Source organism: Falco rusticolus, chromosome 1, assembly GCF_015220075.1.
Source record: "Falco rusticolus isolate bFalRus1 chromosome 1, bFalRus1.pri, whole genome shotgun sequence".
NCBI classification, from domain to species: Eukaryota; Metazoa; Chordata; class Aves; order Falconiformes; family Falconidae; genus Falco; species Falco rusticolus.
The window spans coordinates 22,742,616-22,765,683 of record NC_051187.1 but is presented as its reverse complement, the minus strand read 5'-3'; the positions used below and the strand labels follow the sequence as shown (position 1 = coordinate 22,765,683).

Here is a 23,068-nt window from a genome sequence, read left to right as displayed (position 1 = left end):
ACGATGTCCCAGGGACCGGCTGCTTCCCCCCCCCCGCCCTCCCCCCCCCGTGTCCTTAGAGCCATCCAGCTGTCTGCTGGTTGCCATCTCAAAGGTGGGAACGGCCTCTGGAGAGCAGGCACGGAGTGGGATGCAATGGTCACTGTGGCTGGGGGCTGCCAGCAGGTTTGCAAAACAACAGCTATTATTGAGACCCTCATATTTCATAGAGTCACGGAGTCCCAGGTCAGAAGGGACCTCAAGGATCAGCTGGTCCAACCTTTCGGAGCAAAAGTACGGTCTACACCAGATGGCCCAGCACCCTGTCCAGCCAAATCTTGAATGTGTTCCACACTGGGGAGCCCACCCCTTCCCCAGGGAGGTTATTCCAGCGGTAAATTGTTCTCATTATGAAAAATTTTCCTCTTGTGTCCAATTGGAATCTCCCCAGGAGGAACTTGTACCCAACGTGGGGCCTGATTTTTCCTACAGGGCTCTTGCACACAAGCTTTTCCTGGAGGAAAAAAAACATTAATGGGGTAAAAAATGAAATTAATTGGAGGAATAAAACGGGGGGTGCACACAGGGCTGGGCATCAGCTAAGCACAGCATGTTCCCCATTTTTTCCTTAGGAGAGAGCAATGGTTTGGCTCAGGGCAGCCGGAATTATTCCACCCGTGCCTGGGGTCAGCTCCGTGGTGAGCTCCAGGAGAGGGACCTGACTCACGCAGTCACTAGCAGATCATTTTGGGGTTTTATTTCTTTCTTGGTGATTAACGGCGGTGTTTCGTTTCTAATGGAAGGAAATAAGGAGGAAATGGTTGCTTGCCTTCATTTGTCAGGGGTTTGTTTAAATGGGCGCTTGCCTTCCCTGGAAATAGGTCATGGCTGTATATTTTCATGGACAAGAAGCCGGTGGGGCCGGGGCTGAATGTCAGATGTTTGGCCGGCGCCGCGAGGCCGTTCCCCTCGCCTTTCCCATCCTCATCCTCTCGGCCCCGTGCCAGGGACGCCCTGCCTCCTGCTGCCGGTGGATGGGGCGAGATGGGTCGCAGTTCCCAGCCAAGGCAACCTCTGACCACGCTTCCCAGGCTGCGCAGGGGATCAGCGGTTAATTAGGTGGAAATTAATTATCCCGGCATGTCCCTGCAGCAGGGCCCTGCCACAGGCAGCGCGGGCTGTGCAAGGAGTTTGCGTCACCTCCGTGAGATGCATGCCCTCAGAGTGGTTTCAGAGCTGCTAGTCATCAGGCACAGAGCTTTTCAAAGAGAAATCCCATGTCAGAGGGGTGGTGGTCACATCTCCCCCTGCAAAACGGGGACTGGGAAGAGCCTGGTTCAGATGGCAAAAAGCCACAGACCTCCCGTGGCTGCTGGGCAGGTGCTTTAGATGCTGCAGGGACAGAGCACGGTGCCGCGCAGGGTGCACGCAGGGCTGCGCTGATGGGGGTGGGAAGCCCAGGCTGCCCGCTGTGTTGCTGCAACCCCTGGGCAGGCAGTGCCCGCTGGTAGCTCTGTGGGATGGCAAGGAGGAAAATACAAAGCTCTCATCCAGCCAGCTGGGTGCATTTTGCGTGACGTGGGGGCAACTGATGGCTTTTGGGGAGCAGGATAGTCAAGGTTCTTCGCCTGCGGAGTGGGGAACCTGCTGCCGTGCCTGCACAGACCCCCGGGATTGCTCAGACAGGGGTGAAGGATGTGGCCAACTGGGGCGGCTGCGTGGGCAGGTGATGGCAAAGCCGCTGCCCTGTGTCCTCGCCACTGACCTGAGACAGGGTCACCGCTGCTGGAGCGTCTGCCTTGTGCCACGGCTCGTGTGTTGGCCATGTGATGGGATGCAATGGGGAGACATGGGGGGGTTTCACCCCTTGTTGCTGCCCTGGCATTGTGGTCTGTCTGGTGCTGGGGGAGATTTCAGGGGTAGGTAGGGATGTCTGGTGGTTTATAAATAGCAGTTTCTCATTGTTTTGCGCATTGAAGTTGAGACGTTTCTAGGAGTTCAGAGCTCAGGACTCTTGGTCACTTGGGGTGGCTCTTGTCACCATCCCAAAACCCACAGCAGACATGTGCTTTGATGTCCTTGAGGCCCACGGGAGCCAAAAATATTACTGATAACTGAGGTCTGAGCCATTTTAAAAATGTGTTTGTGCACTGAAAGGACTCAGCTTTTGGAAAAGTTACTCATCTTCCTCTTCATCTGAAGTAACACCATCCCTCGTGGCCATCCTTCCCCAGCATTGCTGTGTGCCCTCAGCCTGGCCGGGCATCTGGAGCCCGAAAATCCTAGCAACAATGACATTGTTTTCTATATTTGCATCACTTAAGGCTGAGCAGAACCGATGACACACCGTGGAGCTGGCAGGGAAGCTGGTATTGATGCCATCTGCAAAGAGCCGCCTCCTCACCATCTTAAAATTAAATTTACTGAACTGTTTGGTCGGTGCTTCTCCGGGGCTGGCATGCAAGGTGCTCGTGGTGGGCACCGTGGCCCCAGGCTGGGGGATGCTCCTTGCATCTTGCACCGAGCACAGATGCGGCGCTATCACATCTCGTCCCCTTCCTGGGCACAGGATGTGTGCACAGGCGCCTTCCAGACATTGCGCCCTTCCCATGAGCAGTTTCCAGCAGCAAATGTTCTTGCAATTTATTTTTTTATATCTTTTCTTTTTATCACAGGCTGCTTCTGATGTGGGAGACAAGGGCTCAGCTCCGCTCCATCTTCAGAGAGGCGCAGGCTGGGTGGCTTGCAAAGCCTTTTAGGCTTTGTGCACCTTTGGATGCAGATGTTTTAAAGGCCAGTTTGGCTCTTTGCATCTTGCTTCAAGTGTACTTGGGGACTCGTGATTTTGTGAGATCAGGTTGACTGGGGAGGGGAGAGCTTCTGGCTTATAGGGAAGCTTGAAAATAGGCAAGTGTCAATTTGCAGGGTGGGAAAGCAGAAAAGAAACACCACAGCCTTCGCTTTCAAGTTTTGGGGGGTGTTTTGTTGTGCAGAGCCACGGTCTGGCTGGGGCTGAGCAAATGCCTCCCTGCTGCAGTAAACCTCCCCAGGGAAAACCCACCCCTGGTGGAAAAACCTCCGCTGTGCCCGCAGGGTCTCTCCCAGCCCAGTTTTGTGCTGCCGCTGTGCAAAGCTGAGAGCCATCAAGGTGGGTGTCCTGGGGATGCCTTGGAGATGCAGGGATCACCAGCTCATTCCAGTTCCTGCCAGGCATTGTGGTTTGGGGGGGGTGAAGGAAGTCAAGTTCTACAACCCCATCCCACTGCTACCAGGAGATGCTGAGCAGTCCTCCCTCCGGAGCTGTGAGTTTGGGCCTTAAAGCAATGATTTTTTATTTTATTTTATTTTTTAAAGAAATTCTGGATTCTAAATGTACAAATTCTGGGTTTTGCATTTGGAGAGCACTGAGTGTATCTCTACAGCTAGAAACTTGGAGTGTAGAAATAACGTAAAAGCCAAGATTGGTGTGAGAGACTTCCAGGAGGAGAGGCAGGCAGGCAGGCAGCACCCCGACTCGCCCACCACCACTCGTTCCCCACGCAGGGGACGCATGTTGGGGGTTCAGCACGCCAGGGATCCTGCACCACCGGCCCCGGCACAGGGGGACACACACAAGGCAGCAAAAGTGGGGAGATGCGGTGGTGGCCGTGGGCAGAGAGCATCCCTCTGGCCTCCTGCCTGGCCCTGGGGCGAGCAAAGGGGCAGAAGGAGCATCGCCAAATTACAGCTGGGGGGTGGAAATGAAACAGCAGAGGGATGAGGCTGGGGTGGGCTCTACTTAATTGCTGGGGCTGTGCTCGGTTTGCCGTCGGCAAAAGGTGAACTGTAAAATCCCCGCCTGCTCCTCGCTGCTGGGAAGGAGAGCCGGGCTGGTCGAGGGTTTATTTCCCGACCAAGTAGTGGGCTACTTTTGCTTAGTGGATGATAAAGACTTACAGATACTAAAAAAACCAACGAAGTAAACCAAAACCATCCCACCCCGATGGCCCCGTGAGCAGGCAACCCTGAGTCCAGCCAGCCCCAGAGGAGCCCATTTTCCTTTGACAGTATTTTTCTAGTTCCTTGGTGCGGGACAGATGCTTTTCACACTGTGGGCTTGTTTTTCCTCTTTGCGGCTTTGCACAGGAATAAAAGAAATGGCTTTGGGAGGTGGGTTATCCCAAGGGCCTCATCTTTTTCCCTTGAGCTGTGGGTTTATTTGCCTCCAGGCACCCGGTCCTGCTGAGCACCGAGCCCAGCACAGCCGCGGGCTGACGGAGCGCGTTGCCCATGGCCATGGCTGGAAGCAGATGCTGTCCCACAGCAGCAGCGCTCTGGCCCGGTGGCATTTAAAGCATCCTTGGCTTTGGCTTTCCCACGCCAGCAGCCCTGCAGGTGGCTACCTGGGCCTCGTGAGCCTGTGCCCAGCAGCCGAGCCGCTCGGCATCCTCAGCCTGCTCAGACCTGGTGGCTGGGGGTCAGCAGGAGCAGCATCATCCCGGGGCAATGGAGAGCATTTTCTGGGCAGCGGGTGCTTTGGCCGCCTCGGCTGAGCGTGGGAGAGTGCCGCCGGCTCTGTTTTAATTGGCAGTAGTCGATCAGCCCTGCAAGCGCTGGGCTTGATTATCGCTGCCGGCATTTACGAGAGGGTACGTTTTCTGCTCTCGCGGCGAGGGCAGGAGCCAGGAGAAGCCTCCACGGCTGTGCCAGGGCTGAGTCACCCTGGTTGGGAGGAAAGGAGTGTGTGTGTGTTGGGAATTAAACAGTCAATCATGCTTTCAGCAAGCCTGAAATCATGTGCGATATTTATATTTTCAGATTCCCGGCTTCGATTTTTGTGGCAAGGTTGTTCCCGACGTCCCGACCGCAGTGACGCCGCGCCGGTGCCGGGGGCGGCGAGCGAAACCTGGCTCCATCCCACCAGAGCCCCCGCTCACCCCTTCCCAACAAACTGGGGGCTGAGGCAGGGGACATTTCAGCAGCTAATTTGCTTTGCAGCCCCTCGATCAGCCAGGGGAAGGTGGGAGCCTTTTCCTCTGGGCTGCTGGCTCCCCAGTGTCATCTGTGCATGGCCCTGAGGGCTGCAGAGATCCCCGGGAACCACCTGCCATGGCAGGGAATTGTGTGCAAATGAGAACCATTTCTTGGGAAAACCTGGGAATGGAGGGAACCTGCTGGGATGGAGCAGCTGCATGAGCCTCTGTGCTCAAGTGAGTGACAGGAGGAGAGCAAAGTGAGCCGCACCTTTATAGAAAAATATGTACAAAAAATAAAAAGCAGGCAGGGTTGGCCCATGGTTTGAGAAGGACGAGATGTGGTGTTTCCCCTCAGCGAAGCCATGGCAGCTTTGTGTGAGGTTTGGCGTCGGCAGGGAGGCTGCGGCATGGCGAGCACCAGCCTGAGCTGCTGCTGGCAGACGTGGCCTCAGCGGTGGTGGCCCTGGCGGGGACCCAGGATGGACCCACATAAACACGGCCGAGAGGCGGCTTGCACTGCGGAATGCTGGCAACTCCCCTTGAACTCTCCCTGGAGCCATCCCAGCCAGGCTCCGGGCACTGGGGCAACATCAGGGCCATTGCTCATGATGCTGCCATACATCTCAAGAACATGTTTGCTCCTGAAGACCCGGTCTCTGGAGCCATGCCAAGAGGTGAATTTCAAAAGGTTGGGTTTTTTAGATTGTTTTCTTTATTTTTACCTCCTCAGCCCCTGGTTTCTGGGCACAGGCGCAGCCTGAACCTGCTTGGTCCAAGCCCAGCGAGAAGGTAAGAACAACTAAAGCGACCTTATTTTGAGGAATGCTCAGACCTGATGTCTGAGCTGGGAAACCATCCCCAATTCCTCAAACTGGAGAAAGAAAGGCAAAAACTGGTGGGAAAAAAGCTTTACATCTCCTGTGAAGGCCACCACCTTCCGCGTGAGCAGCCGTCAGCGCTTCTGGCCTCAGCATCCAAACCAAAATGAACTGAGCAATTGCACGTCTTCTTCCTTTGCAGACCAAAAAGCCGTTCCTGTCATGCTATATATTTGCTCTCTGATTAATGTAGGATTTTTTTTTTTTCAGGGAAGAAAATCAGAGAAATCAACAGCAGCATGTTAATGATTTGGCAAACAATCTCTTTTATGTTGTGCGTAGGTAGTGCTCGATATATTTGCGAGCTATATATAGCTAAATACCTGTGTGTCGCACTCCACCAAATATTTCCACTTTTTTTTTGCAGGCTACCTGCAAAACACAGACACTGTCAGAAGCTGTAAATACCGTCAGTGCACTACTGACTGACAGCCAAGTCTCGAAAGCTTTTTGATGCAAAATATTTTTGTGTTTCCTAGGGAAAAACAAGGGGATTTTTGTCCCCTCTTGTCCATCTTGCAACTAAGGATGCGGTCCATGTGTCTCAGAGTATCGATGCAGCCAGAAGAGTAAGGTGTCCTGGAGCTGTGGATGTGTGTTGGTAATTCATGGCAAATTTTCAGATGTTTAAGACATTTTCTTGGTGCGGGCATCAAGTCGGGGTGGTGGTGGCTGGGCTTCTCCTTTCAAGACAAAAAATTAAGTCAAAATTTGGGGAAAGGGAGCTACAGCAAATGAAATGTTTCATTTTTCTCATTTTGTATTCCTCCCCTTCTTAAATAGAGCTAAATCTGTGTTACCTTAAAGGGAAAAAATATCCAAAATTCCCTTTTTTTTTTTGTTTGTTTTGTGTTGTTTTGGGATTTTTTGTTTGTTTGTTTAGGAAGCATTGGAACAAGATCTTGGGACATTTGGGGAAAAAATGCTGCTGCTTTTTATTTTTCCCTCTTACTTCCAGCTTGATTTCCCAGTCAAACCTGTCCCTTTTACCCTGGTTGCATTTTTTTGCTAAAAAAAAAACCCCATCAGTAGGGTCACTGCCGTGTTTTCCCTATTCCCAGAGATATTCGCAGCCTGAACCGTCCATCCCGCTGCTGTACAGAAATATGCTGGGTTACCCTTTTTTTTTTTTTCTCGTGGTCTTCCCTGCCTCGAAGCGGAGGGTTTGTGGAGGTTTATCTGGTTTCCCTTTGTTCAGCACTCACGAAAGAGCAAGAGGAAGGAAACCCGCCATTGCTCAGCCTGATGCTCGGTTAAAAATAGCAGGGCTGGCTCTGCCGGGGTTCCCGTCCTCGCTAAAGGTCACTTCCCCAAGCCCCATCACCAAAAATATGCCACTGAATAGCCTGGTTTGGCACATTTCTGATGGTTTGGAGGCAGCAAACAGCCTGGAGGAGGAAGGGAAGCTCGCTGCCCCACACAGCTCAGCTCTGGGCTGGATGTGGGGGTTATTTTCCATCCTGGTGAAGCACGGGCACGGTCCCCTCCCCGGGGTCGAGGTGTCAGTGGCACCTCCACCACCCAAGAGCTGAAGCTGGCATGTCCTGGCTCCTTTCCTCCACTGCAAAGAGGGCATCCCACTGGCTGGTGCATGGGGCCTGGCCAGTTTTATTTTAAATTTTTATGTTCTATGCTTTTCTTTTTTTTTTTTAAATAATACTTTCTTAAAAAGTGTTTGTATTTTTAAAAAAGTGTTGTTTGTTTTTTTTTTAATTCCCCCCTGTGCAGTTCAGCTGCTCTCTGAGATGAGGGCAGTCCCAGGGCTCAGCGGCATGGCCTTGGTGGCTTGCAGGGGGAGATGGTGCAGGGCAGGGGACCAGCTCCAGTCCTGTCATCAGCATCGCTCAGTGCGGGCAGCCAGTCTCCTAGGAAACTGTGGGAAGGACTCACTGCGGTCACAAAACCCCCTGGTTTCCCCATTTCCCACCCTTCAGACCTGGAAATCAGCCTTAAAAAAGAAATTGCACAGTAAAAACACAGCTCTGGTGAATTACCCAGCGCAGTGTGCCAGGTACCGATGTCCCCTTCGCTTCCCAAAAGGGTGCTTGGCGCTGGGATGGGCACCCTCCTGCCAGGCCCCTGGCACCCACCCCTCCATGGGTCTGGGGTGCAGGGGGGACGAGGGCATCCCTTTGGGCAGTGCCATGGACAGTTTGCATCCCTCCGGCTGGAGGGGCCACCTCCCATTGGAATTTTTGGCTTCCAAGCCACCGTGTTGTGTTTGTCCGAGGGAGATCTGTGGCTGGAGAGGGCTGGTGCCTGGTGATACTGTGCAATTCCTGCTTGGTAGGAGAGAGCAAAAGCACCACAGGGTAAAAGGAAGAGAGGCAAAACCCTACTGGTGCTTGTTCAGTGCCAAGCGTGCCGGCCAGCCCTTACCCCCCCCTTGGTGAACGTTGCATCTCCATGGAGAGCCAGAATCGTTCTTTCTGCCTAGTTAAAACCAGACGTTTTTCCTTTTTTGGCTTGTGCTTTTGCTGGAGGGAAATGGGGAGGGAAATTTTCCCCGTAGTGAGAGGGCTGAATTCATCACCTCAAACATCAGCCCAGCCCCAGGTACATGGAGGGCACTCGGCTTGCTTGGCACTGCCTTGGAGCCTCCTGTCGTGTTGGAGTTTCCTAAACTCCAGCAAAAACCCTGGGAATGACACACCACAAAGGCAGGTTTTTTTCCAGGAAGTATTTTGCATCAGGGAAAAACCCATCTGAGTGTCAAAGCAAGAGTCACGGTGTTCCCCCTTCGATGGATATTAATGTGCTTTTCTACCTTTGAAAGGTATTGGAATACAGGTTTTGTTTTGTTTTTTTTTAAAAAAATAGTAATTGCCCGATATCAGTCTGGATTCATAAACAGAGGGTCCTAAGTGTGCTGCTGATGGCTGTGGGGCAGATGCTAGGGAGTTTGGAAACACCACGGGATCCTCACTCAAATCCAGCTGGCAGAGCTTGGGCAATCGCTCCAGTAATGCCCCTGCTGGGACACTGTGCTCAGGAAAGCCCATTTCCAGCTTAATTACAGACAGAGCCCTGAAAGAGAAGGCAACCTCAATGCATATGCTTTATATATTTTATTTAACTGTAAATATTGTCTGATGCTGGGAATCCTACTCCTCGTGGCCATCTGCAGGGGGAAATAGGGCTGGAAAATAAGGCGGCTGCCCTGTGCGTCCGCCACCTGCCAACAGAAAAGCCTTGTCCGTACAGGCTGTTTGGACAAAACTGTTCCTCCTTGTTTTCCCTAGATGTGACCTCTTGCTTGCCTCGAAATCCTGTGCTGGCCAGGTGTTTCCAGGATCTCTCTGCATTTATGGCCCCGGGTAGGCTTCTGAGAGCTGGGACTGCTGCAGTCCCGTGCTGCAAATCCACATCAACCCCTGCATCCCGGTGGGATGCTGAGCAAGGCTGGTGTTTCCCTGCCACCTTCAACAGCTGCCTTTATGCTCTGAGAAGCCAAATCCTGATGGTAACCACACTCCTATACCACGTGAAGGTGCACAGGGTGGCACAGGATGCACAGCCGAGGGTATGTATTTCCAGCAAGGGTGGAAATACCGGAGTGCCAGCCCCCAGCATCGTGGCAGTGAGGATTGATGTTTCAGTGTTCTTTGGATCCAGCCCTTGGGGAGCAGGATTGGCCCACAGCTGCTGGGAGTCCTGGCCGGGGGATTAAAAATAAACCCCTAAGCCTGGCTCTGAAAGGTCGGCCGGTGTGTAACATTTAGAAGAGCCTCAAACTGTTATTTCAAGGAGTAGCATTTTTTTTTTCTCCATAGGAAAAGCAAATATCTAAGCTGCTGTGGAAAAAAAAAAAAGTTGTTCCTGACTCTCCCCTGTGGATGGGGATTTGCTGCATGTGAATTGGGGGGATGCGGTGGGAGGAAGCCTGGGAGCAGAATAGCAAATGGCAGCGGCACTGTCACCTTTAATTAATTAACATGACTGTGTGTGACAGCCCCAGAGCCAGGGCAAGGTGCTGGGGCAGCTGTGTGAAACCCTGTGTCGCTTTATGAAGGTGAGAGCTGTTGACAGAAGAGTTTTGCATCTCCTTGTGTGGCATTAGCCTCTTCTCAGGGCAGCGATCCCTGAATTTGCTCTCCTTACGGTCACGCTCTCCTTGGAGCAGCCAGGTGTGTGAGCTCAGGGGGTGGCAACGAGATTCCCAAAACGGTGTTAAACGCACATGCCATGGGCTGGCTCCTGCATCCATCACCTGCTCATAACTCCCTTCTGAATTCAAACTTGACCTGAGCGAGGTGCATGGATGATGTGGACCCCAAATGATGTTGCCGCAGAAACGAAGAGGATGGAACAGTCGGCTGGAAGCCCTGTACATTTTCTCGCATCCTTCAAGTCGTAATTGCCGCTGACAGTCCTCAAACCCGCAGTTAGCCTGTGCTCAGGCTCGGTTAGCCTGTGTTACCCATCGCTACTTCGCACGCCGGAGCTGGAGCTGGAGCCTGGGGGCTGGTTACCGGCACACAGGCTGCTCTCTCAGCCTTTCCAGCAAACATAATTTTTTCCCCATCTCCGAGGAACAAAGTGGAGACAAAAGATTAATCTTCCATGGATCGTAAAATCCTTGGGGTGAGGAGCGTGGCGTCGGTTCAGCGCTGCTGGCAGCCTTTCTGCTGACTCCGACAGGCTCTGGAGCAGCTCCGGCCATCCCGCTCCCCTTGCCCCCAGCCCAGCAGCACAGCAGTGTAAATCCACAGCTTGGGGGAGAATTATTCCCCATTTCCTTTCGTAGAAACAAGATCCAAATCAAAACCGGCTGTAGGCTGCCATGCCTTGTACGGCCCTCGGTCAGCACGAGCTGGGTGCTGCTCTCCCTCCCGCACCGCATCTGAAAAATCTCTGCAGAGCCTTGGGAGGTGTTGAACCCACTTATTTTTTTTTATGACCCTCTTAAGCTTGTCTGCCTCCAAAAATTATTGCTGTGGGGGAAGCCGGGATAAAAAAGGAGGTTTGCCTGTCGTTTTAGGGCTGCCATGCTGCAGAAGGGAATCCCCCAAGCCAGGGGGGCTGCCAGGGATGGAGCCCCACTCCCGGCCCCCCCACAACCTGGCTTGCTCCAGTGGCCACAGGCCCTTTGCTTGCAATATTGCGGGTGTTTTCACTCCAGACCATTTTCCCTCAGTGGCCATTGTTGGACTGACTAATTTATGGCTCCAAGTCACTAATAATTTTCATGGATTGCTTAATTATAGGTGGGGTGGCTGGTGCTGCCTGTTACTGGGGCTGCCAGATGTTTGCTTTGTAATTCTGTTCTCAGTTGCTCCCAGCTTCGTCAAATGTTTGGAGCTGGGACATCGTCTTTGCGCTCTTTTCCAGTACAAAGACTGGAATCATCCGATGAAACTGGGAGGAGCAGGGTCAACAGGAGAGGGTCTTCACGCGGCGCCGAGCAGAGCTGTGGGATGCCCTGCCTGAGGGCACGGTGCGGGCAGGAGGTGGCATGTCCCCAAGGGTGGCTGAGATGAGGGGCTGGGAGAAGGGATCGGTGGGGGCTGCTGAACAAGGTGCTTGGCACTGGGAGGGGGCTGGTGGTAGACACCGTAGGTGCCTGCCCGGTGGTAGGGGCTCAGGCATGGTGGGGGTCACTGCTGGGGAGCCACTGCTGGGCTGGAGGGACCCGTGGTGGCAGAATGTGATGAAGGGGTCAGGAGGTGTTGGGGTAAGAATTGAGGGGCTCCTGGTTGCTCGTACAAGTGGTACATACACAGACCCGCAGCTGGACCTCGGGGTCTTGCTTCTGCTCTTCATCAGCATGGTGAGCATTAAAGCAGACCCTCCTCTCCTGGGGTGCAGATGAAGACCCGTGGTGTGAGGCCTGGCCTAAATCACACCCGGGAGGACACGAGGAACCCTCTTTCCAAACCCCATGCTCTAGGGGCAGCACATTTGCCCCGGGGCAGGGTGACGAGGACCAGGCAGCTCCTGTAGGCAAGCCCCCAGCGGGGTGATGGGCTGGGTGACAGGGGTCCGGCCCGACCCCGGCTAAAGCAGCTGCTCGGGGGGCAGTTGCCGCGTGTCGGGGCTGATCCATTGCGTTAAACCCTCTGTGTACCTTGTGGAGAACACGTCATATTTTAATATCAGATTGCATCGGCTCTCCCAGGCACCTGGTGGAACCGCTCAGCCCCGTGCGCCCTGGGGCAGGTCCTGGCTGAGGGCAGCACTAATGCCCCGGGGGAGGGTCAGCAGCAGAAACACCGCTTTCCCCCCCCAGATGGTCACAAGAGGCAGATGAATAGGATAGAGTTTGAAGTGGGGCCAGACCTCGGCTGGCAGCACCGCTCGGGGGGGCCCACCGGGCTGCAGCGCAGCCAGAGCCCCCCTCTGCCTCCTGCCCCGTCGGCTGCAGTGAAATGAGAATAATAAAAAAAAAAGATAACAATGATTAACAAAAAAAAAAAGAGCCTACACTTCCCTCAGGATCTCCGCTCCAGTAGGAGCTCCAACATGTTTTCTATAAATGAATCGACAAAGACAGAAGCTGGAGCTGCTCCCCAAGATGGCTGCTGCCATGTCCTCGTGCTCCTGGCCATCTCCCACCTCTGCTCCGGCCACCTTCCCACACAAGTTGGGTTCCTCACCCCCATCCAGCTCCCCTCTCCCTCCTCAGGTTCCAGTTGCCACCAGCAGCACGCTTCTTCCAGCAGCGGGAAAACTGGAAGTACCTGAAAAGTCAGAAACAAGCATTAACAGGGGTCACAGTCACCCCCAGCGGGTTTTGGCCAAGTCATGGAAACGCTGCTGGAGCAAAGGGCCCGGCTGGGTGGAAAAGTCCTGCAGATGCGTGGGGGAGTGGACTGGGGACAACCCTCCTTCCCCACCTCAGGGGACCCCCTCGCGTTGCTGCTGCTGGGGCAGCCGGAACAGTTTGGTGGCTGCCAGAAGCCGTCGCCGAGGCAGCCCGTGGCGGTTCTGGGGGTGCTGAGCGGGGGCGCGGCCGGCCCTGCCGTACTGCGGGGCCCCCAAACCCCCAGCCGCAGCGGGGGCTCCGCAGTGAGCCCGTGGCCTGGCACCCTGGGGCTGGGGGCGCCGAGCACACAGCGCGACGGCCGGGGTGTCGGGGGACGCACTGTGAGGTGGGGGCTCGGGTCTTGCCCCCCGCCAGCCCGCGCCTCGCTGCCGGGACATGTGCCCTTCCCCGTTTGGGAGACTGCGGGCAGCGCGGCCCAGTTGGGGGGGTTAATTAGTGCCAGGCAGGGTTGGTAATTGCAGGGCCACCACCGCCATCGGGCACTGCCCCCCGTCCCGCGGTGGCCACCTGCCCTGGGCACCCCGCGCCCCCCGCACCCCCCCAGCAGCCGGGGGGAGTTCCCTGGGTTCCCTGGCCGCCAGCATCACTGCCCACAAGTTGGGAATAATTCAGAAATAGGAAAAAGTTCATAAATAATAAAAAATTCAGAAATAATAAGAAAAATCAGAAAGATAAAAAATCTGACACATTAAAACTTTTTGAAATTCCGAAATATTAAGAAATTCCAGAATATTAAAAAATCAGAAATAATAAAAAAATCAGAAATAAAAAAATTCCGAAATATTTTAAATTCCAGAAATATTAAAAACCTCCAAAATATTAAAAAGTTCCAAAATAATAAAAAATTCTAAAATAATAAAAAGTTCCAAAATATTAAAAATTTCAGAAATAATAAACCCCTCCAAAATATATATAAAAATCAGAAAGAATAAAAATTTCAGAAAGAGTAAAAATTCAGAAATATTAAAAAACATCAGAGATATTAAAACATCCCGAAATATTAAAAAATTCCGAAATAATAAACCCAATCAGGAATATAGAAAAAAAATCAGAAATGGTAAAAAATCCAGAAACATTAAAAAATCCAAAAATATTAATAAACCCCAAAATATAAAAAAAATCAGAAAAAATAAGAAATTCAGAAATATTAAAAAATCATAAGTATTAAGAAATCCCAAACTATTAAAAAGTTCCGAAATAATAAAAAGTTCCAAAATATTTTAAAAAATCAAAATATTTTAAAATTCCGAAATAATAAAAAGTTCGAAAATATTAACCCCCCCCAAATATTTAAAAATTCAGAAATAATTAAACCCCCCAGAAATATTAAAAATTTCAGAAATATTAAAATTTTCAGAAATATTAAAACAAAAGGGTGTGGGGCGCCTTGGGCGGGGCGCCGCTCGCGCTGCAAGGCACGGCTCGCGGGGGGACCCCGGCCCGCTGCCCGGCGGGGGGCGGCGCTGGGGCGGGGCGGGGCTGGGGGGCGGGTCCGGGGGCGGGGCGGCCCCAGGGGGCGGGGCGGTCCCGGCGGGGGTCGGCCCCGGGGCGGGCGGCGAGGCGCGGAGCGGCGCCGTGCGAGCGCAGCCGTGTGCCCCAGGGTGCGGGGCGCCGCGCAGCCGGGCCGGGCCGGCCGGGGCATGGAGGCAGCGCACAGCCTGCCCGTGCTCGACGTCCTGCGCCGCTTCGGCGTCACCGAGAGCTGCGGGCTCAGCCCCGAGCAGGTCCGCCGCAGCCGGGAGCGGTACGGCCCCAATGGTCAGTGCGGCGGGACGGGGCGGGGGGTGCTGCCGGGGGGTGGGGGGGGCACCCCACCCCGGGAGGGGGACACCCCCCTCAGGGGCACACACCGGCATCCCGCCGGGACAGGCACCGGGAGGGATTGGGGTGCTGCCCGGAGCCCCCCGCCCCGGGGGTTGCGGGCGGCACCTGTTGGTTAGGGGAGCATTTCCCGGCGTTCATTAAGGGCTAATTACCGGGGATGTGGGCGGCCGGGCGGCGCTGGCAATTAGCGGGGCATTAATTCCTGTGGCGGAGCGTCTGGGAGCGGGAGGGACACGGATGTGTCGCCAGGAAGGGGGGGGGGTTCCCCCGTTGCCTGTGGGTGACAGAGGGAAGCCCCAGCGCCGGGGGGTGGCGGCGGGGAGGGGCGAGAGTGCTGGGGTGGTGGTGGATGGACACAGGGTGGCAGGGGGACACACGGGGTGGCAGGGGGCTGAGATGGGGCAGGGGATGGACGCAGGGTGGCAGGGGGACACACGGGGTGGCAGGGGGCTGAGATGGGGCAGGGGATGGACGCAGGGTGGCAGGGGGACACACGGGGTGGCAGGGGGCTGAGATGGGCCAGGGGGGCTGTAGGTGCTGCTGGGGAGGTGGGGGGGATGGACACAGGGTGGCAGGGGGACACGTGGGGTGCCAGGGGGGTGAGCTGGGGTCCCGCTGCGCTGGCCTGGGAGCCCTCTTCCAGCAGCTGGCATCTTCTGGGTTGGATAAGGGGAATTATTAAACTCGGGGTTTATAAGTGCAGGGGGGGCTCACTGGGGTGCCTGAACCCACCCAGCGAGGGGTGACTTTGGTTGTGGGGGCTGTGGCAGGAGGGGGGCCCTTAACCCCCAGGGTGGGAGCGGGGGGCTTCAGGTGAGCTTGCCCCAGTGCTTCGGGGCGGCAGGTCCCCTCCTGAAGTTCTGTGGGGAGACAAACGTGGGGGCTCCCCTGGCCGGGGGCTTCTTGCAGCTGCTTTTCGCTGGAGCCGTGGGGATGAGGCTCGGGAAGCCCGGTTGGATGCTGGCAGCGTTGCTGCTGCCCGCATCTCTGTTCGCGGGGCTGGGGGTTCCGCGTTGGCCGGGGCTGGGGTGGGGGTTCCGCATTGGCCGGGGTCTTGAGGGTTCTACATTGGCTGGGACTGGGGGGTCTGCATTGGCCAGTGTCCTGGGTTCCGCGTTGGCCGGGGCTGGGGGTTCTGCGTTGCCAGGGTCCTGAGGGTTCAGTGTTGGCCGGGGCTGGGGGGGCTGTGCCTCCTCCAGACGAGCCCTGCGAGCAGCAGCCCCATGTGCTGGGCTGCACTTGGGGTCCCCATCCCGCCTGCGCTCCCCGTACCAGGCAGCTCCTGCTCTGCTGCCTGAGCCAGCGTGGTCAGTGCTGGATTTGGGGGCTTTTCCACGGAGCGCTGGGCAGGAGGTATAAGCCATGGAGCATCACACCTCTCCTGATTTTGGAGGAGGGCAACCCATCTGGTTAGCTGGGAGGGGGGCAACCCCTCTGCTTGGGGGGCTGAATGCAAAACACATCCTTCGCAACCAGGTGCTCAGTCTGATTTCAAGGTATAATTGCTCCCAACGTTTCTATGCTATCCCTCGGCCCCAGGGGAGCGTGGGGATGGTGGGTGTTCTGTACCGTGCAGCAGCGTGTCACCTACAGGCATCGCCGTTGTGGGGCTCGTGGTGGCTTTGTCCTCCTGTTTGCCCAAGTGAATCATCGTCGCTGAGTCAGGCACGTTGGCTGCTCGGTGGCACCGGGCTCTCTGCCTTGAAAAAGGTAGCTCGAATGTGTGACGTAGGTGCAAAGCAAAGGGTTAGTGGTGGCAATTAGTTTGTTGTCTTGGTTTTTTGCTTCTTCCTTCCCCCTCTTGCAAGCAACGGCTCTGTGCTTGCCTCTCTCTACGGTTTTGCTTCCCATACAGCCCAGTGCTGGGTGTCTTACAGGCTGTCAGTTCGCAAGAGCTTCTGCCTTTGGGATGTCCCGTGGCTTTTGCCTTCCGAGCAGAGCACTCTTGGAGTGCTGTGCATGGACGTTGAAAGCAGGTGCAGCCATCAGTTGAAATGTGGTCAAAGATTTTTAAGAATTCTGAATTTTTGCAATCTCGGTGCGGTATTTGTATTTTTCTCATGATGGGGATGAGATGCGGACAGGTTAGCACAGCTTAAAATCATGTAGAGTGGGAACCTGTGCAGTTTGCTTGGGTTTAAACCTCGGTGTTAAGCAAAGAGCCTTTTTCCCAGCACGGCACAAACTTGCAGGTTGTGTGAGGCAGCAGGAGCCGACCTCAGCTGCACTGGAGCACCCATGGGTGCCCTGTTTGGGGGAGCTACTCCGGGGGTGGGTGGCATGGGGAGCAGCATGGGACGGTGAGCCGGGCTTGTGCTGGAGCACAGGTCCTGACGATGGCCTGTATTAAACTGCATTTAATTTAGGCTTAAGTTCGTCTCCGGCAGCGGAAATGCAAGGCAGTTGGGTGACTTGAGCTCGCGCAGAAGGGGGAAGAAAATTCAAATATTGCGTGGCTTGAAGCGCAGAGCAGACCTTCAGCTCCAGCTAGATTCGGTTTTGCACCCTCCTCTCTCATATTCATTCATTTCCTTTTAAACCTGAAACCAAACTGCCGGTGTGGTTGTGAATCGCAATCTAAAATACACCATCTTTCTTAAAAACTGCTTCCCAACATACTTCAGAGAGCTGCTCTCTGCTGCTTTTTTTAAAATTTATTTATTGTGTTGATGCATTTTAAAAAATAATAGCTGCAATGAGCTCCAGCGTGAAGTGAGAAGCAGTGGCCGTTGGTGTGTTTTATATTAAAAATATGTATTTGGAGGTGGGGTGTGTGTATTTTTTTTGCAGCCTAGAATTGCTTTTTCAGTTCCAGTGCTCGCATTTACATTTGCAGGAGGAAACAGAGAGCAATACTGATTATTTAATATCTCCAGTTCGTGGCTTGGCAGCCAAGCAGTGAGATATAGATTACTGGGCTGGAAGAAGATATTTCTCCGTTAGGAAGAGCTCATGTTCTAGTTTCAGATCTGTCATCGGTGCTGTCAGCATGGCCATTTCATTTGCCAAGGAAACTGGAGAAGCTGCAGAATGTTTATGTCTCACCATGATGATTCTTAAAAGGCTCCTGAATCTCCGAAGTTAATTTTAACTAATACAAGCTTTGGATGCTCCTCGTGTGCCCGGCAGGCGTTTCCCTAAACCTCCTCCCCGCTGCCAGCACCAAGCTCCACAGGTTGCTTTTAGACCACAACAGCTTTAAAAAAAAATAAATACAAAAGCCAAAAATGCGCATCTCTTATTTTATAATAGACTGAGCAGGAGGGTGCAGGGATACAAACATTTTTCTTTCTAGACGTAAAACCAGGGGCATGATTTTGATGAAATTATTTTGGTTTTGCCAAAGAATGGCAGATGAAAACAGGAGTTGCCCCATGGAGAGTCAAGTGATATTTCTGTTTTGAATATAGCTCTGATTTCTCTCTCTAAACGGATTTCCATGTGTAAGTGAGCATACATTTCAGGCAAGATATTGCTAGTGTTAATGCATATGCATAATTTTATTTGCTTCATCGCTAACCTAAATGGACTGTGAATGTCAGCAGAGTCAAGTGCCGGGCTGTTTGCAGCATAGGGGTGTTTATCTCTTCTTGCATTTCATCTCTTCTGACTCGGAAGCAGAAGCCCTGCTGCCGTCTGCAGTTGGAACCGCCAGCCCCTGCCCACCAGCCCTCCTCGGGGTCTCACCCATCCTCTTTACCCTTACCGCTCTTGGGACTGATCCCCAGCGTGGTACCCAATGCTCTTCGAAGCTTCCCGTGCCCCGCTGCACGGATAACGGTATTTACGTGATGGGTGGTTTAAGTGTTCAAGCCACCTTCAGCACTGGGTGATCTCAAAGCCCACAAGTAAATCGGCTTTTCTTTCCTACCGCACCTCTCTACACCTTTGTAAGATTTATTTCAGCATCTTGCAGCTCTTGCATGTATTTTTGACCATGTGTGCCCCAGCCTACCTGGGCAGGAGGAGGAGGAGGAGATGTCCGCGAGCCCAAATCCAGCCGGTGATGTGTTGCAGCTCTCTCCAAACCCACCGAGGCTCGTTCACGAGGAGCTTTCTGCTCTTTGGTGTGAGCATGTGTGCAAGCCCCTGTTTTGCTAGAAGCAGCAGCAAAACCCCACTGATACATTATTTATTCCCATCCTTTTCCCAGCCTATACTCAGGGCGGCACGTGCGTGTGCATGCACGCGCCCTGGTGCGTACTCTTAATTGCGGTGCGTTACTTAACATCAGATGAGCTGCCGGCAGTTTCTAACCAGCCAAGGTTACGCTCCGACTCTCTCTTGACAATGAAAAAAAACCAAAACTTCTATTTCATGCTGAAATATTTGAGATGCCGGTAAGGAGAGGAAAAGCAGCGTTTTCTGACTCATCTAACTCTGCTCTCTGTTCCTCTGCGCATCGCCCACCTCTTCCACCCCCGAAACACACGCTTAACAGTCTGATTCATAAACATGTTACGGGCTTTTTTTTTTTCCTCCTCCTCCAAATCCTTTCCCTTAGGAGAAATGCTGAGGCATTGAAACCTTGTGAACACTGTCAAATCTGGGGAGAGACTACACAAAATTTTTCTAATTGGACAAGAAGAAACTTGGGATTTTCATCCCTGTGCCATCCTCTGAGGTTACCTGCTCTCACATCTATTTTTTAAAAAAATCGTGAATAAAGAGCAGTGTTCAGAGAAAACCTGATGTCTGCCCTTCAAATGCTGCAGGAACGGGGTGTGGCGGAGGGGGGGAAATTTCCAGGGGAAGGAGAGGCAGGGGCTGTGCTGGGGGGGCAAGGGGTTGGCCTCCCCTATGGCACAAGTTACTTCATTAACATTTTTATTTCCTTGCTGGTTTTAAAGCTGGGGGTAGCAGATCTGGTGCTAGAAAAGGCTGATTTAGGAGGAGTCGGGTGTGCTGCGTGTGCCTGGATGCTGGCTTGGGATGCGCTGTTCCCAGAAAGGCGCTGGAGCGGGTCCCCTAAAAACACCATTAGCATCCGAACATCGCCCTTCCTGCAGGCTCATCCCCTTCCCAGGCTTTCAGGTGCCTATTTTGATCCCTGCTCCAGCCATCAGCGCATGGCCGCACATCTGCTCTTTGCTTTTTCAGTGGTGTCGGTCTCCCTGCGTGTTTTAAGCCTTTTCTAATGGCCAGATCTGATCTGAAGCTGTCGAGCCATGTTTCTCTGGCCATCTCCCTCCAGGGTAAACCTCTGCAAAACACTATTGATATTTATGTTGCAAGTCAGTTGAGTTTTGTCTTTTTTTCTTCTTTTTAAAGCTTCCCCTCAAACCTTTTTTTCTTGAGTAGAAAGCATCATCTGATGCCTGGTGTTGCTCTTGCTTTCTTCCCACCGAGGAGAATTTTAATTTTTGAGAAGCATCCAAGTCGCTGCCTTTTCCCTCTGCATTTGATCTCTTCCTGCAGAAGGGATGGTGTGAAAGCAGGAGGCTCCTGGCTGTGGCTAAATCAGCCCTGTCCTGCAGGTGGGTCTGTCCTGGCACATCCACAGCCCAGGCGATGCTCCTGGCACGGACCCTGCAGGACATCCTTGCTGGGTACCCACAATTGCAGGTGCTGGCACACAGCAGGGCTGAGTGTACGCAGCTTCGGGCAACTTACAGCAGGTGATTGTTATTTTCTGGGGCTGAGAGCTGCCCTGGGCAGCACTTGAGAGCTGGGGTGAGTGCAGCCCATGCCCTCCCTGGTGCATGAAACCTCCCCTGGGACCGGCATTCCCTTTGCCCTTCCGTGATCTGCAACTGGGATCCCAACGGATTATTGAAAGGCAGCAGAAACCTCGCAGGGCTGCAAGCCACCCTGAGATGCTTTCGTTTTCACAGTCCTGAAAAATGAGGTGGTTTGACATTTTGATACGTTCAGACCTCTGGAGGAGCCAGTTTTGATTTTTGTCCTACACGCAGCATTTGCAGAGCCAGCTGGGATGCTGATGCCCCTCCAGAATATTTTTTTTTTTTAGGGTTATTCTTTGTAAGCTATGAGCCAGATGTTGAGATTTTGCACCTTGTGCCTCTCGCCCAGCTGGTCCTGGGGAAGGGGCTCCTCCCTGCGAGGCATTGCTGTGTCTGACCAGCCACAAAGTCTTTTCTCTTGGTACATCGAGCTCACCTGATGGGTCACTGATGCCCCATCCCCATTAATGTTTTCGGGGCTGTTAAAGGGAGTGTTAAGATGTTAAAAGCCACACCTAAGCTATGCTTCACGGGGAATTCAGGGCAGTAAAAGCAGAATGGCAAACCTTTTGGCAGGTAAGGCTAGGCACCTGGGTGTTGACATTCCACAAGGGTGCTCTAAAACTCCGATTCAGTATTTTTTCCCCCCGGGAAAAGCCCATCAGGGCGCTTGGGCAGCCCTGGGCAGCAGGCAGTGCTCCCTCCCAGCCTCGCTTTGCTGATCGTGCCCAGCAGCGGCATCAGGGTGAGGACCAGCTTGTCTCCTGGGCTGGTTTGATGTGTCTTAAGGTCAGGAACCGGCTGGCAGAGCGGTCCAGAGGGGGGGGATGCTTGAGAGCGGGATGGGGACCGGGAGCCAAGCTGCTGGGATATTTCCCGGGAGCGTTGCTGGCACTTGTGGTCTCAATTACAGGGTGGAAATATTAAGGCAGGTTGTGATTATCAGGTGAGGGATGGGGCTTTCTGCTTGACTTTTTGTCTCTCCTTTTCTTTTTTCCCTTTTTTCCACTCCCCTTCCCTGGTTCTCACATAGCACTCATGGATGACCTCCCATGGCATCTCAGATGGAGTGAAGGCAAGGAGGGTAGTGCACCTTGGGCAGGAGAAACAGCTGATGTTGGGAAGACTGGGAGGACTGGGAAAGCTGGGAGGGGTGGAGGAATGGAGGAGAGGAGCCCATGGGTGCTGTGGGTGGGCAGGCAGCAGCAGGACAGAGCTGTCTGGGGCTCAGTCCAACCTGGTGCGCTATTAATACCCAGAAAGCACCACCCCCCCAGCCCACCTCCATTTATTATTGTGCATCTGCATTTTTTTAATTATTTTTTTTCCTGGTATTGTGACTCACAATCTTTTTTTGTATCTCAGTGTTGATAGTATTGGAGGTAGAAAGTATAACAGTAACCTATATTAAAAAAAAAATAATTGCCAACTGCTTGGTTGAGCTGCTGTCCGTACCAATTACCTCGCTGGAAAACAGGTAGCAGAGATCTGGGCTGGAAGTGTAGAAATGTTGAAGAACTGGAGCCAAAAAGCAATAGAGAAAATTGTGGTTACTTGAGTATTTCCATGACGTGAGCGTGCACCAGAGGCTCCTCCGTGGGTGGTTAACCCCTCACAGGCAGGGCTGCCGGCAGCTGCCTGCTCCGCTGGCGGCCGAGCAATGACCACGTGGGTGGTGATGAGCGGTGCTGGGACAGAAGACTCGTTATTCCTGTTGGGATTAGTGCAATTAGTGCTAGCAGGTCATTTCCACACCGTGGCTTGGTGGGTGACTTGCCTGAGTTGAGCCAGCCATCTCATGAAAGGAGGGTTGGGTTGGAGTTGAATTAATCCTTGCCAGCGATTAAGCTCTCGTGTGTGTATAACTCGTATTTGCTGAATTTCTGTGGGAACCTCCCAGTTTTTGAGGTTTGGCTGCTTGTTATCACTCTGTAAAAGCTTTTTCTCTTTCTCACCCGCAGAGGTGGTGAGCCCAAGGTCAGGCTGCGGTTCGGTGGTGATCCCACCTACCTTCCAGGACATGGTTGGTGCCCGTGTGCCGCCTGCTCCGGCGCTTCCCCGGGCATCAGGCTTCTTCGGGGCATGCTGTGGCATCTCTTGGTGGCATCTCTTGGTGACCCACCATGGCTGAAACCTGAAATTTTGTACCGTTTTTGGAAGTCTAGATCTGTAGTACCCCTAAGTGTAGGTGTCTGCTGCGCTCCTCAAAACGCTCCTAAAATGTAAAGGTTCAGCAATCTGCTGGATGTGCTAACGCAGGTCCTGGCTTCGTCACCTGTGTTCCCACATGAACCCATTTGAGATTTATATATATATAGAAAATGTCCTGTTTGAGGTATTTTTTTGTATATATCTGTCTCCTGATTAAGTTTGCATGTGTATATATGTATGGGTGTATATATATATCTATCTATATATAAAACCCCATTTTTTTTACCCCACACTAACATTTTCAAGTCATCGTGGGACACCTTTGAATAAAAGACCCCTTTATGGAGCGGAAACAAGCCACAGACAATAAACAGATGTTTTTTCCCCTGTCAAGAGCTGACAGATGCATGCTGAAGGGTGAAGGCACTCGAGGACGGGTGACACGGCGCTGGTGGCCCAGCCTAGCCGCGTGGCAGGGTCACCGTTGGAGGTGTGATGTTTGGGGGAGGAAATCCGCTCCTTGCTCTTGCGTGTCCCCAGTGCCCCTGGGTTCCTGTCCGTGGTATTTTTGCTTTGGGTGTTTCCTGCTATTTAGCCACTCTGTGTATTTTAAACCAGCGCGCGGGGGGGGATGGGGGGGTGGGGTGGGGTGGTCGGGGAAGGGATGGGAGTTAATTGGGACCGAAGGGTTGCATTGTGCTGGTGGGGGATGCAGGGCCGGGGGCAGCCCCGGGGCTGATGCGTTTTCTCCATCCCGGTGAAACCAGCTCCAGAGCATCCCCAAAGGCACCAGCCGTGGCCATACTGCTCCGGGGAGCTGGGTGGGGAGGC

General features: G+C 53.4%; 1 protein-coding gene across 2 annotated transcripts in view; it reads left to right on the top strand.

Moving 5' to 3' along the window:
• The first annotated feature begins 14,137 nt into the window (after positions 1-14,137).
• The window catches only part of ATP2A3 (ATPase sarcoplasmic/endoplasmic reticulum Ca2+ transporting 3), a 53,872-nt gene continuing 44,941 nt past the window's right edge, over positions 14,138-23,068 (top strand). For both annotated transcript variants that reach the window (XM_037375076.1, XM_037375075.1), the window contains exon 1: positions 14,138-14,336. In XM_037375076.1, coding sequence (XP_037230973.1) covers positions 14,219-14,336 — 118 coding nt within the window. In that variant the 5' untranslated portion in view covers positions 14,138-14,218. The remainder of the gene's footprint in view (positions 14,337-23,068) is intronic.